Source organism: Lagenorhynchus albirostris, chromosome 2 (assembly GCF_949774975.1).
Source record: "Lagenorhynchus albirostris chromosome 2, mLagAlb1.1, whole genome shotgun sequence".
Lineage (NCBI taxonomy): Eukaryota > Metazoa > Chordata > Mammalia > Artiodactyla > Delphinidae > Lagenorhynchus > Lagenorhynchus albirostris.
This window is the reverse complement of record NC_083096.1, coordinates 128924470-128940288: the sequence shown is the minus strand read 5'-3', so window position 1 is coordinate 128940288 and position 15819 is coordinate 128924470. Positions and strand designations below refer to the sequence as shown.

At 38.8% G+C, this 15819-nt stretch overlaps 1 protein-coding gene across 1 annotated transcript in view; it reads left to right on the top strand.

Moving 5' to 3' along the window:
* The first annotated feature begins 4380 nt into the window (after positions 1–4380).
* The window catches only part of DYNLT5 (dynein light chain Tctex-type family member 5), a 30650-nt gene continuing 19211 nt past the window's right edge, over positions 4381–15819 (top strand). Inside the window, exons 1-3 of the mRNA XM_060142547.1 lie at positions 4381–4497; positions 4757–4905; positions 6629–6750. Coding sequence (XP_059998530.1) covers positions 6632–6750 — 119 coding nt within the window. The 5' untranslated portion in view covers positions 4381–4497; positions 4757–4905; positions 6629–6631. The remainder of the gene's footprint in view (positions 4498–4756; positions 4906–6628; positions 6751–15819) is intronic.

Sequence of the window (15819 nt, the reverse complement as noted above, 5' to 3'; positions counted from 1 at the left end):
AATTTTTTTTAAATGGAAGCATAATTTTTTTATGGTATCAAAATTAGGGTGATCTCTAAATATCACTTTAAAAGTTGTCAACATGATGTTTCCTTAAAATGAGTCAAATTAAATTGTTGATATGAATGAACAAGTCAATCATTGTTACACTGATTAAAGAGACTGTTCTGATGACCCACCCCACCTCTTTTACTATGTGCACTTCTCTCTTCAGGCTTTATTGTATTTTCCTGCTCCTTCCTTTTTTTTTTTTTTCATTCAGCAAACAGTAGTTAAATGCCATTTGCTCATTTGTGAATCAAACATGGCTACCATTACATTACTTTTTGTCTGTGGAATGTATGGAGGAAAAATGAGATAGGAGTGCAATATTTAAGTCTCCAAATATTAAAACCAAACAACAAAACCCACTAGCATTTCTATTTCTTTGATGTTCTATAATCTTCTATAGGCTAGAGCTGCATTTTAAATATCTAACTGAATACCAAATATCCTTCTTGAAAGATCAAATTTTAGGGTCTATTGAGTTGACCATGGTCAGACCTCTTGACTGTCCCTCATGTTTAATATCTGATGTCTATCCAAAATGAGTATTGCTAGGAGAGAAAGTCACCTCCTTGTTGACATCCACCATGGGTATAATAACTTATTCTCTAGGCTTAACTTCTAATGTTATTTTTCTTTTGATTTATAGTATTTCTAATCATCTCCTTCTATCTCTAGTGCAGTACATTGCCTGTTCTATATACATCTTTAACCTTATAGGAAAAGATGTTTCAATGAAAAGCAAATATATTTTTATGTGTCCCTTAATTGGCAAAAGAAAATAAGTAAAGGGTAATTCTACTTCATTCACTGTATTCCAGTGTTTTCCAAATCATGTTCAGGACTACTGCTTCTGGCAAATGTTCATTGTGGTCTGAGAATAAATGATCCTAGACCATAGTCCCAACCCACTCCTTAGACATTGATAATAAATGTTAGTGTTTTAATGAAGCTTAAGAAAGTTTTGTATCAGGAAAACACTTTTTTTTCTAAACACATCTTGAAGAAACTTTAGAAAAGTTTTCTTTTTAACACCGGTTTACATATCTTTCAGCAATTTCAAATAATATAACCAGGAATGCTTTGGAAAGATGCTTCTGGGTTTTTGTTTTAACTCTAAGGAAAAATTCTGGCACTTTAAATGATTTAGTATCTACTTTAAATTTCATAAGTATATCTTAGTGAATTTAACTTTATCACCTAAAGTATTCAAAACAAAACAATAAAATTGTTTTACTATTTTAAATTTTTAAGCATTATTTTTAGGATCTGCACTTATGACCATCACATCATGCTGCTATCTGTTGAAGATGGTCCAAATTTCTTTACAGAGTAGAATTAATACTAGTAAACAATCTTTGGTAATACTTTATCTAAACACTTTAAGAAATTGAATCATGATGGATTGATGCTGACTGCATTTTTACATAATCTTGTTAGAAATTATATGAAAAACATTTCAGTTAAACCTAGGAAAAATACACTATTTAGTATAGATTTTGCAGGACTCTACACTCTATTAATGAGCATTAAGCAGTTCTTTTTTGCTTTGCTTTATTTTGCAAATCATTTTCACAAAAAATCAACAAAGTTCTTTTAATAATTCCTGGGTAAACTGTCTTGTTATCAGACAGAAAAGGGTAAAGCTGAATCACTTTACATTTCTCTAAATATAGTTCTATTTTTAATTCATTAGGACTTCACTACAGGCCAAGCAGTCATTTGTAGAGCTGGCTTTTTAAACTGTTTGAAGAGCATTGGGTTTCAATATACAAAGGATTTTTTTTTTCACTTTGCATAGAGATCTGTATGAATGTAATGATCAAATGTTAATTTTGTGCCTACTAAATGGCAATGGAAGGCATTGATTTTTTTTTGTACTTTTAACAATAAGAGAAACTAGGAAAAGAATCTCAGAGAAATTTTGTTGTATTTCTAAAGGTAATAAAATTCAGTCATCTGTCTTTCTTAAAGAAAATACTGTTAGTGTATATTTTGAGTTGGTGGTAGCTTTTATTTAGAGTGCTCCATGATCTTTGTAGCAAAAGTAAACAATGTCTTTATGACCTTGGTTGGAGTACATATTTTCACAAAATACCTTGAGCATAAAATATTTATTAAAAAAAAAAAACTCTGGGGTAAAATACTCAAATATACTTTTAAAATTAGTTAAAATATTGATGGCTGGCTCTTTTTCCTACATGTGTAATTCAATAGAGAATACTTAATTCTTGTAGCTGTGATGAAATCTTTACTGCTTATGTGCCGTGCTCAAGAAAAAAACAGCAAAAAAAAAGCAAGGATTTGTTCCTTCACAGAACTGCCCAAAGCTCTCTGATGAACAATGGTGATATGAATGTGTAATATTGACTTCTTGAAGATAACCATGAGAACATTTTAATGTTACTTGCCTTATAAATTAGAAAAGGTGTGGATATCATTTTTTGTAAATAATGATTTTTACAAGTGTTTTTTCCTTCATAATTTTCCCAATCACCCATTTTACAAAATCCTGAATATGCAATTATTTATCATGGCACATTACTGCCACTAGGGTTCCCATTGCAGGACAAAGTTTAATTATACTTGAGAACAAGATCAAATATATAAGTAAGTTACTATTTAAATGTGATTTTTTTCTGGAAAATAAATGAAAAACAAAAATAAGTTGAGTTGTGAACCTCTTTTATTACCAGCCTCTTAAAGTTTTACCACATTTCTGGAAAACTTCGTTGCATATTTAGGGTGGGCATGGTGGGCAGAAGGTCTAGCACAGTGCAAAGGCTATAGAGTTGGACAAATCTCATTCTATTATTTAACTATAGTCTTGAGCATGTTACTCAATGATTCTTCATTTCCTTATCTAAAAAAAAATAGAGTTACTATTCCCTTATCCTAGGGTCACTGAACAGATTAAATGAGATAATATTTATCAGTCACCTAACAGTTCCTAACTATTATATAGTAAATAGTCAACAATCCTTTCCTGTTCTTATTTTTATGTGAATAGGGATTGAGATGGGCCAGAAAATGTTAATGTTCTTTCTCCAATGCTATCTTAATCCTTATGCGCTCTACCTTTATGCAGATGTATTGCTATTGACAGCCAATTCTAGCTGCACTGAGCACTCATTAATGGACATGCACCAAGCTAGGTGCTTAGGGCACCATCTTTTTCTATTTCCAATGATTGCCCACTATGCGAAGGTCCCTTCAGGGTCTGGTTTTGTTTGCTTTGGGTTGGGGGAAGGGCTCTGGGGTAAGAAGAGGGATAGTTATTAAGGAGGAAGGGCCCATTATTTATGTCAGGTGGGTTCTCAACCCCAAACAGCCTCCATTTCAAATCTTCGTAAACTTTAAGGATTGGGGAGAGTGGTGTCAAGGAAAGTGTAACGTAAAAGTTTGTAATGCCCAAAAGATAAGCCGATGAGTTCCAAGCGGCCCCGGGCATATTATTCAATATCTCAGAATCTCAATTCTCTAAATCTGTAAAGGACTAACAACGCTTTCTGCTTTTTTTTTTTTTTAATTTGCTTTATTTATTTATTTTTGGCTGCGTTGGGTCTTCCTTGCTGCACGTGGGCTTTCTCTAGTTGCAGCGAGCGGGGGCTACTCTTCGTTGTAGTGCCTTATCTTGTAGTGAAACCTGGGCTCTAGGCGCTCGGGCTTCAGTAATTATGGCACATGGGCTCAGTAGTTGTGGCCCACGGGCTCTAGAGCGCGGGCTCAGTAGTTAGGCACACGGGCTTAGTTGGTCCTCGGCATGTAGGATCTTCCCGGACCAGGGCTCGAACCCGTGTCCGCTGCATTGTCAGGCAGGGAAGTCCCAACAGTGCTTTCCTGAAAGAGTTATTGGGAGGACTAGATAAAACTAAAACTGTTTGCCAGTACCTGGTAAATGTGAGCTTTATTATCAACCATCTGTGCCTTGGGGTGGTGGAAGGCAGATCAGGGGTCAGGGCAAGGAAAAGGGGTGCTTTCCTTTCTCTCTGTACCTCGCACTTCCCGTCCTAGGAACCGGCAGCATTTCCCACTCCTGCCCCTGACATCTGCAAAAGGAAACTGATGAGGGCTCTCAGGGCTGCCCCTTGAGTTCCCAGATGTCCCCCTCGCTACAGAATGACTCGGCTTCTCTCCAGCTCACGGCCACCCCAAGGCACAGCCAGGCTCAGGGCAGTCCCCTCTGGGCAGTGACGAGGAGATCCTCTACATCCTTAGGCGGCTCAGAGGACTACGCAACTACTATGTCTGCCTGGGGCGGGCCAAGGACTCTGTTTGAGAAGGTCACCTTGGAGACAGGCCGCGGAGTCCAGGGGGAGTGCGCGGGCATTTGCGGGCAGAGGGAAGCCTGGGAGACGGGAGCCTCGCCCTGCGCTGGTCCCGGCAGCGGAAGAGCCAGTGGTCCGGGAGGCCCCCCGCCGAGTCGCGTCTGCGTCTCCAGCACTGCATTAGGTAAGTGCGCCCTCTCCGCAGCGCGTCTGGGAAGGAGCAGAGAAGATTGACCGAGGCAAAAGGCAAGTTCGAGGATCGAGGGGGCTAAGCGGGGAGGGCCTTGTTAGAAATGGCCTGCCTGTCTTGTCCACGACCTCCCTCTGTAATGCCTTATTCCTCCTCCCTCCAAGAAATAAGAAAAAAGTGGCCCCAGTTTTTGGAACTGGAAGCAGGTCCTGGCCTTTTGTTTCCTGCCCGCCTGTGTGTCTCGGCTTTACAGCGTTGCCCAGTGCAGAGCTGGCCAGCCGGTCCGATCGTGGAGCAGCATGAGTTCTGAGCAGTCTGCCTGAGGTCTGGCGACACCGGCGGCCTCAGCCCCTCTGGACCTCCAGGTCCCAATTTTGGCCTGCGGGACAGCTTTGGAAACAGGTGAGCAGACCGAGGTCTGTCAGTGTCGCTTTAAGGTTGGAACCTGAATGACCCACTTAAACAGGCTCAGTATGTCTTGTTCACACATATACAGGCTCACACAGGCACACTCATGTACACAGACACACTCAAACACACATGCATTCAGTGCACAGACACATCACACACAAAGGTGCACACACCGACATACAAAGGCACACACTCAGGTACACAGATAATCACTCATACACACAGGTACATACACAAAGAGATGCTCACATGGGCACTCACACAGGCACACACATTTATGTACACACTCACTCATACACACAGCCTCACACACTCATGGGGACACACTCATGCTCATACACACAAGCACATGCCCACAGAGACATATATATGCTCACATAGAGATGCTCACACCCATGTACACACACTCTCACACACAGGTCCACAATCACACACCCCCCACACTGCCTCGCTTCCTAACACACAGTACCTCTGCCGTATTTGTGTGCCCTTCAGTACCCTTTGCCTCTGTCTGACCTGACACTGATCACACTGGGGTTTTAGGTTGTGTTCTTGTCTGCCCTACCCACTTCAACTGCCAGCTCTTTGAAGGCAGGGACTGTTTTAGTTCTATTTTAGTGCCTAGCACAGTGTCTCCCTGTTGGGGCTCTCAGATTTACAGATTATAAAATAATTCCAATGAATGTCTAAACTTGTATGTAGGCAATAGGGCAGTAGAGTTACAGTCCAAGTTCTGGGAAGTCCATTCCTACTACCAGCTTTTTCACAAGCATTTGTGAGAGGAGGTAGGTTTTCCAATAAATTACTTCATTAAAAGTTCTGGGCTTCCCTGGTGGCGCAGTGGTTGAGAGTCCGCCTGCCGATGCAGGGGACACGGGTTCGTGCCCCGATCCGGGAAGATCCCACATGCCGCGGAGCGGCTGTGCCCGCGACCCATGGCCGCTGAGCCTGCACGTCCGGAGCCTGTTGCTCCGCAACGGGAGAGGCCACAACAGTGAGAGGCCCGTTTACCACAAAAAAAAAAAAAAAAAAAAAAAAAAAAAGTTCTGTTTGCTCTTTACAAAGTAAATCACTGTTGCTTGAAAAAAAAATACCCTTTGGAGAAGCAGCTCATCTTAATTTTTAAAGTAATAGCAACAACAACAAATGTTAATTAGCAAAATATCATTGAAATTAAATTTGGGGAGGCAATAAAAATATTGTTTTCTGGTGTAGGATAATATCGTTCTTCTACATATGGCTATCATTTCTCAGTGACTTTACTGCAGTTAAGTATTTTTGTTGCAGCTTAATGTACGCTTGTGTGAATTAAGTATGCTATTGCATAAATAAAAGTTATCAGATGGTACTTTCCTGGTGGTCCAGTGGTTAAGACTCCGTGTTTCCACTGCAGGGGGAGCGGATTCCATCCCTGGTCAGGGAACTAAGATCCCGCATACCACGCAGTGCAGCCAAAAAAATAAAAATAAAACAAAAAAGGAAGTCTCTACTTCTTATAAATTCTGAAATATTTTTAAAAAGAGTTATCATATTCAGTTATACTGACCAGAATAACAACATATACTAAAAATCACTCTTTAGGAAACCCCACTTCCCTATTCCAAAATGCTTAAAAAAAAAGGATCTGTGTACTTTATTTAGAATGAGTCTCTGTGTTATACTAAAATATTTTCAGATCTTTTGTTCAGTATTTTACAAAAGTTTTCCTCCATAGGTTATGATGATGTCAGACATTGCTAAAGACAGAACGGCTCATTTACTGAAGAAGAGGGGCAGCATGTCTTCTTTAAGTAGTCATGAGTTCCAGCGGAAAGAGCCTCGTGGGCGCACAAAAGAGTGAGTGACTGGATGTCCATTAACACACTCAATTACTGAATAAACAGGTTCATAATATTTATCAGGAGGAAAAAAATGCATTTCCTTTGGGACATAAAAAGGGAGAAAAATGGGCAAGTACAAGGTTTAGGTCATCTTTGGGGGCCATATTTTTTAAAAGAACGAGAAAAAATAGTAACTAGATTTATCGTGGTGATCATTTGGAAATGTACAGAAATACTAAATCACTGTGTTGTGCACCAAGAAAAAGAAAACAGAGAAAAAGAACAAGGAAATTTAAGTGATAAGTTGATCACAGCAGCATTTTTTACTATTTCAGAGACTACCCCAAAAAATCACCTACTGAAAAGAATGTCATATGCAATGTAGACCAGCTACTTCTTAACTGACTCCTGAATTCTTCTCCTCAATATTATATGAATACATCGTTTTTGCATTATTGTAATCAATATATACATATACGATGCATTTAGCATTATTTTAAACAAATTTTGTAATGTATTTTCATAGTCTTTGTGCATATCCTTTTAAATGGTTGCATAATACAATATTTTGTCAGCTTATAATTCTGGGTTAGCTAACCATTCCCCAATCATTGAGCATTTTAAGTTTGTTTCCACTTTTTAAATTTTTTACTATATAAGAAGTCTCTGATTGTTTTCTTCTCCGAAGTATAATTAGTGGGTCAAAGGATAATAAGTACATTTTTTGGCTCTTGCTACATATTGCATTTGCTCTCCTAAAAAAGATGAATTAATTTTTAATACTTTCATGGCATTTTTTTTGACTGCCATCAGGAGGAAAACCAAACAAATTATCCAATGCAGAGGTCAATTAATTTATATTATAAACTTTCCTTCTTAAAAGTATCTACACGATTGAAAGATATAGCAGGGCTTCCCTGGTGGCGCAGTGATTAAGAATCCACCTGTCAATGCTGGGGACACGGGTTCAAGCCCTGGTCCAGGAAGTTCCCACATGCCGCGGAGCAACGAAGGCCGTGCGCTGCAACTACTGAGCCTGCGCTCTAGAGCCCGCGAACCACAACTACGGAAGCCCACGTGCCTAGAGCCTGTGCTCCGCAACAAGAAAAGCCACCGCAATGAGAAGCCCACACACCGCAACAAAGAGTAGCCCCCCGCTCGCCACAACTAGAGAAAGCCCACGCGCAGCAACGAAGACCCAATGCAGCCAAAAATAAGTAAATAAAATAAATAAATAAATTTAAAAGAAAGAAAGAAAGATGTAGCATATTAATCCCCATGATTGGGAAGCAGGAGATGGTGTGTCTGTTGGAACAGAGACCAGAAGAACTGGAAGAGATTTACGTTCGAATTCTGAAACCAAATTGTTCTGCTCTCAGAGTATTAATACACTTACCCAAAATTCTACTTTTCAACCCTAGATGATTGTGGATTACAAGTCCTGTACAAATGCTCTCTTTCACAGATAGGAAATATAAAGGAGTAGCAATCTCAGTGTACATCAGAAGTAAAGCTGGGAGAAAATTAACCTCTATAGCTTTTGCTTCTGATCCTAAGTCATTTTGACTGCTATTTCCAAGATTTAAGTGTAAGAGTTTTTTTTAATTATTTTAAAATAATTGTTAGCTTAAATTCAACTTTTTAGAAGCAAATATTATAATAATAATCTGACATAAATCCTGGTCCCATGATTTAAAAAGCACTGTTCTTATCCAAAAACTAAACTATCATCCCCACTTGCATAAGTTTCATTTACTTCTTCCCTTTCAAAGCAAATAAGAAAGTCAAGTATATAGAATCAGAACATGGCCCAATCTGAAGAATTAAAGATCACTCTTATTTTATTGATGAAGTATAAAAACAAATTAAAAGGTAACAAGAACACGAAAATAGTTTTAGCAACATATGAGGAAAGTTTTTTTTTTTACTAACAAATACATTTAAGTGATAATTATCTTGATATATTTCAAAATTAGAAACAGGGACTCTCAAACAAAATATTCAGAATGGATCCTCTATTGGAGCCTTTTTTATTAAATAGCAAATGAACAGATTCCAAGCACGCTTGCAATGCAGAGGCCATTTAGGAGGCTGCCTTCTAACCCTAACTCCCACTTATTTTCCATCGTCTTCATCATTGCCAGGGACCAGAATGTATGGGTGATTCTCCTTCCTGAAATGGGTCTTCAACTAGTAGAAAAACTCTGAAAACTTAGTGGCTATCAAATGCAGCATTGTTTTGAATTTGCAGTGTTTTTTTTGGAAAAACATATGCCTTTCACTTGAAAGTTATCTCAAAACAATTTTTTGAATAGATTAATTTCAATAGTATAAAGCATATGCTGAAGTATATTGAGGACCTAATACATTATGTCATTTAATCTCCCCAGCATTAATCCTACTAGGTAGACATCATTCTTACCATTTTGCTATGAAATAGCTGAGACTTATAGGTCAAGGAACAATTTAAGGATTAGGATACAGTCCTAAATCATGAGTATGGCCAAAAGGACCCACGGACTCTTGCCTTCTCTAGTTCCGTCTTCCCCACTATCCTGCTTGCATCCTACTCTTGGGCCATTCCCACCTTCCATATTTACAATCCCTCGGTGCTCTGCCTTGCCTCCAGCCATTGCCTCACGTTGCTTTCCCATGGGGTATCCTTGTCTGGAATGCTCGTCTTACACTCTGGCTTCCTTCTTTTCCTCCTTCAGAATATTGCTCCATCTCCAACTCTCCAAGAAGCTCTCTATCACAGTTTCCAAAACAGGTTCATTTTGCCTGACGCACAACAAGCCAAAACGCTAATATGCTGAGGTTTGCAGCAAAGAGTTTTCATTCGCAAGGCAGCCAAGCGAGGGGATAGGAGAACAAATCTCAAATTCACCTCCTCAAAACCAAGGGGATCGGGAGTTTATGGGACAAAGAATAAAGAAGCAGGGTGGTATGAGGCGTGGGAAGTGCGGGGAGGGTGAGGAAAGGTGATTGGGAAAAGATGCAGTAATTGTTGTTCTGTGCAGATGTTTCTAGCCTAGAGCCCTCTGCACATTCTGAGGGTGGAGTTTTGGGCCCTCTGATGTTAAAAGGTCACTGATTGGACACTAGCGTCTGCCCAGTTGAAGGGTCAGTGGTCCTATCCAGCCTTAACCAGCTGACCTCGAATTAGATGCAGTTGACTCCAAGTTCCTAAACAATAACTTGGGCAAACATCTTATTGTTTAGGTTATGCACCGCTTGGAGGACATGGAAGTCTTAAAACAACCTTGATTAGCGAAGGCAAGTGAAATGGATGTAACCCACAGTTTCATAACTACCCAACTACAACCGCTTCCACTTCCAACTGGGTCGGATGCTCTTCCTTTCTGCTCCTGCTGCTTTCGCCTTCTACGTGGTACTGTATTTGGGTGTTTTCTTGTCTATCTCTCTCATTAGACTGTGGACTTACTGGCCTTTATAACAGTAAACACTCTGATAAGGAGGGCAAAGAAGCATAGGAGGTAGACCTACTTAGAAAACAGTTTCTTAGATGTGGCATAAGCTCAGCATAAGTTCATCCACATTCTTGGTTTCTCTGTGGTCTTCTATAGAAGTAACTAACGCTTAGCATTGATCCCTGGGCATAATGGATACCTGAAATGCCTTCTGAATTGTAAAAGGAAGATTGAATTTATATTCAATATAATTATTGTTAATTGTTTTTAGATTTGTCTCTTTAATGTAAATTATGTTTTCATTATGAGGTAATTTTTATGCTTTATTCTTTAAAAAAAAACATTTTAAGCTGGTTTTTACTATACCAACATCATAACTGTTAGCTCATTGGCATATTTCTTCCTATAGCTACCTAGTTGTCATCACACTTTATCTATAATTTTGAATTTTGTTGCTTTTCAGTTAAATAATTGATAATAATAAGGGTGCTAAGCTAAATTTTACTGAGCCCTCACTATGACCTCATTTTTGTTTCAGAGACGCACTGTATCAGGAGTTGGCAAACTATGACCCGAGGGCCAATTCCAACCTGCCATCTGTTTTTGTATAAAGGTTTTTCCATGGTTGAAAAAATCAAAAGGAGAATAATACTTTTTGTCATGTGAAAATTATAAGAAACTCAACTTTCAGTATCCATTAATAAGGTTTTTACGGGACCACATCCATGTTTATTCATGTATGTATTGTCTCTGGCTGCTTTGACACCATAATGGCAGAGTTGAGTAGTTGCAATAGACGTGCAGGGTCTGCAAAGTGGAAAATGTCTGCTATATGGCATTTTACAGAAATATTTGCTGACCCCTGTTCTATAAGAGAGATGCTGTTAGCATCTTCATCTTACAAATGAAGAAACATGCTTAGAGAGGTTGAGGCTCCAAAGCTACAGAATCAGCAAGTGGCAAAACGGGCTTTTGTTTACAGTCAAAAATTCTCATTCTCTGAAAATTGGCTGTCTACGTGTAACTTGCATCAATGAAACTCTTCTACTCATTCACCAGAACCTTCTGTTTCCCATCCATGGGTAAGAGCAGGTATTTACAATGACGTCTTTCTTGTTGGAAACAGGCTTTGGCAGCTTTCAAAGAGTATTTGAACAGATGTGCTGCTCTCATATCCTTAAAATGGAAATAGAAGCCTGAGATTAAATTACTTTCCCAGGATAATGTGACATGATATCCAGGCTTCTTATCTCTGAGGCCAGTAGTTCAACTGGTAGGTCAAGCCTAAGATTGAAGACTGAAGAGTCTCTCTTTTGCCTCAAACCAAAATTACAGTGATATCATGAACCAGAACTTTGATGGATCCCAGAGCTCTCCACTTGAACCCACTGGTGGCATCTAATGCAGTAGTTAGGCCACATTATATTCTTCCACTTAGTCATTTATTCAAGGTTTATTAAGCTTCCACTTCGTGCCACATGTAAGGCATATAAAGGTGGCTAACTCTAGGGTTGTTCTTCTCTCGAGAATCTCATTTTTCAAGTAAACTTAAAGCCACATGGTAATCTTTTTTTGGAAAAAATGGAAAAGATTACATTCATTGCTTCATTTGAAATAAATGTTTATTGACCAATGAGTAGGTGGTGAACCACACAGAAATAATCTGGTGGGAAAGGCAATGCACAAGTCATTTTAAATGTGATGAATTTATTCAATGATTCCAACCTATACTACTTGAGCCGCTTATGTGCAGTTAAAAATGATGTTGCCTGGCCTGTTTCCTCCTTTTGATAAGCTCTATTGCCATCTGAATCAAACTAAAGCCCCCAACAAGATCTGGATGAGACACAGCTTCCCTCCAGAGAGAGAAGCTTGAGAAACTGCATTGGCCATGTTCCTAAATTAAACCACAATAATAGCTAATATTAAGTTGTGCTTAATAGATACATCCCATACAATATCCATATGAATCTCTTAAAAACCCTGTGGGTTAAGTAGAGAAGGTACTTTTATTATCCCCATTCATCTCATTTATTATCTTACTTCTCTCAGGAGCCGAGATGAGTTGAAACTATTCCTCATTTCGTAGCACATTGTCATCGCTAATATGAGTAGGACCCCTTGTTTGCCTGATTGCCCCCTTCTTCCCCATCCTCACTCCCACTCTCATCTCCCAATAGGCAACCACTCTGATGCACAAAATACTAAATATACTACAAGAATATACATACTTAAATACTATATTATATATATTTTTAATTTTCTGTGTATTATGATGTTTTGACATCTTCAAAAACCTTTCTGGCTGGGGAGAGGCTGCCCCCGGCACCAGGGTAGCCAGTTATTAAAGATAGTCAAGGACTCAGCAGGGAGCATGCCTTTAATATGCAAACTAACCGACTGGCATCCTGACCCGTTCTCTCTGGCCCCCCCACACATCCCAGGAGGCAGTATTTCTCTGCCCTAATCATCCCAGGGCCAAGTACCAGGCAACTAGGGGCCTCTCCTATAGCTCAGAGCCCACTGAAATTATTCAGACCAGGCCAGTCCTGAGCTGTTTCCCCTGTACCACTTTGCCTTTCCCTGGGAAACCCCAATAAAGGCCCCTGGCTCTCCCTTGCTCCCGTCTTCTGCCTCTTGACCACACTGGCATTTTTCCACATGGTCCTGTGTGGCATGTTGTGTCTCTTGCCTCTAGGACCTGTGAGTATAATAAACTGTTTTCATGAACCCGTCCTCTGACTCCTTCTGTGACTTCACCTGACTGACTCTCTCATAAAAAATTACAGAACAAGTACTTAAAGATATGCATTTTTGACTTACATGAATGGTACTGTGCTATAAATCTCATTTTGTTTGCTCAATCTCATATCTCATTCAATAGTTTTAGTTTTTTATGTTTACTCATGTGACTATGGATATCTAGCTCTTTGCTTCTTACTGCTGCATAATAGTCCTTAATATACATCCATCACTCATGCTCTTATCCATTCCCCTAGGGATGAACACCCAGATTGGTTTTCCCTCCCTGCCAAGGTATGCAGTGCCATGTGGAACATCTTTGTACATAACCCTTCATTGGCATCTTTGTGAAAAGTGCCCTTTGACTGTGATCCCAGGTAAAGGCATTCCTGTTAAGGAAGATTTGAATTAATAGTGAAATAATTCATAGATGAAACTGCTTAACACAAAAGCATATCAATATTTCTCAAATTAATCTACAAATGCACATATCTCAATCAAAACCCATTTGTATGTTTTGAGAAACTCAACAAACCATTTCTAAATTTTATAAATAGGGAAAGAATTCTGAGTAAGTTAACTTTGAAGAGTGAGCATTGAGGAGGAATTTACTCTATCGGATATTAAGATATACCACAAAGCTGTAGTAAGTAAAAATAATAATAAATACAGGAATAAACAAATAGGTGTAGAAATAGACAAATAAAGCAGTGGAATACATAGAAACTATGAATATATAGAACATAATATATGAGCAAGGGGAAATGATGGGCTTTATCTTTTAACACCTTTATTGGAGTATAATTGCTTTACAATGGTGTGTTAGTCTCTGCTTTATAACAAAGTGAATCAGCTATACCTATACATATATCCCCATATCTCCTCCCTCTTGCGTTTCCCTCCCACCCTCCCTATCCCACCCATCTACGTGGTCACAAATCACCGAGCTGATCTCCCTGTGCTATGCGGCTGCTCCCCACTAGCTATCTATTTTACATTTGGTAGTGTATATATGTCCATGCCACTCTCTCACTTCTTCCTAGTTTACCCTTCTCCCTCCCTGTGTCCTCAAGTCCATTCTCTATGTCTGTGTCTATTCCTGTCCTGCCCCTAGGTTCTTCAGAACCAGTTTTTTCTTTTTATTTTTTTAGATTCCATATATATGTGTCAGCATACAGTATTTGTTTTTCTCTTCCTGACTTACTTCATTCTGTATGACAGACTCCAGGTCCATCCACCTCACTACAAGTAACGCAATTTCATTTCTTTTTATGGCTAAGTAATATTCCATTTTATGTATGTGCCACATCTTCTTTATCCATTCATCTGTTGATGGACACTTAGGTTACTTCCATGTCCTGGCTATCGTAAATAGAGGTGTAGTGAACATTGTGGTTACATAACTCTTTTTGAATTATGGTTTTCTCAGGGTATATGCCCAGTAGTGGGATTGCTGGGTCATATGGTAGTTCAATTTGTAATTTTTTAAGGAACCTCCATACTGTTCTCCATCAATTTACATACCCACCAACAGTGCAAGAGGGTTCCCTTTTCTCCACACCCTCTCCAGCATTTATTGTTTGTAGATTTTTTGATGATGGCCATTCTGACTGGTGTGAGGTGATACCTCATTGTAGTTTTGATTTGCATTTCTCTGATGATTAGTGATGTTGAGCATCCTTTCATGAGTTTGCTGGCAATCTGTATATCTTCTTAGGAGAAATGTCTATTTAGGTCTTCTGCCCATTTTTGGATTGGGTTGTTTGTTTTTTTGTTATTGAGCTGCATGAGCTGCTTGTAAATTTTGTAGGTTAATCCTTTGTCAGTTGCTTCATTTGCAAATATCTTCTACCATTCTGACGGTTATCTTTTAGTCTTGTTTATGGTTTCCTTTGCTGTGAAAAAGCTTTGAAGTTTCATTAAGTCCCATTTGTTTATTTTCGTTTTTATTTCCATTTCTCTAGGAGGTGAGTCAAAAAGGATTTTGCTGTGATTTATGTCACAGAGTGTTCTGCCTATGTTTTCCTCTAAGAGTTTGATAGTGTCTGGCCTTACATTTAGGTCTTTAATCCATTTTGAGTTTATTTTTATGTATGGTGTTAGGGAGTGTTCTAATTTCATTCTTTTACATGTAGCTGTCCAGTTTTCCCAGCAACACTTATTGAAGAGGCTGTCTTTTCTCCATTTTATATTCTTGTCTCCTTTATCAAAAATAAGGTGACCATATGTGCGTGGGTTTATTTCTGGGCTTTCTATCCTGTTCCATTGATCTATATTTCTGTTTTTGTGCCAGTACCATACTGTCTTGATAACTGTAGCTTTGTAGTATAGTCTGAAGTCAGGGAGTCTGATTCCTCCAGCTCTGTTTTTCTTTCTCAAGATTGCTTTGGCTATTCAGGGTCTTTTGTGTTTCCATACGAATTGTGAAATTTTTTGTTCTAGTTCTGTGAAAAATGCCTTTGGTAGTTTGATAGGGCTTGCATTGAATCTGTAGATTGCTTTGGGTAGTATAGTCATTTTCACAATGTTGATTCTTCCAATACAAGAACATGGTATATCTCTCCATCTGTTTGTATCATCTTTAATTTCTTTCAGCAATGTCCTATAGTGTTCTGCATACAGATCTTTTGTCTCCTTAGATAGGTTTATTCCTAGATATTTTATTCTTTTTGTTGCAATAATAAATGGTTAATTTTTCTTTCAGATTTTTCATCATTAGTGTATAGGAATGCAAGAGATTTCTGTGCATTAATTTTGTATCCTGCTACTTTACCAAATTCATTGATTAGCTCTAGTAGTTTTCTGGTAGCATCGTTAGGGTTCTCTATGTATAGGATCATGTCATCTGCAAACAGTGACAGCTTTACTTCTTTTCTGATTTGTATTCCTTTTATTTCTTTTTCTTCTCTGAT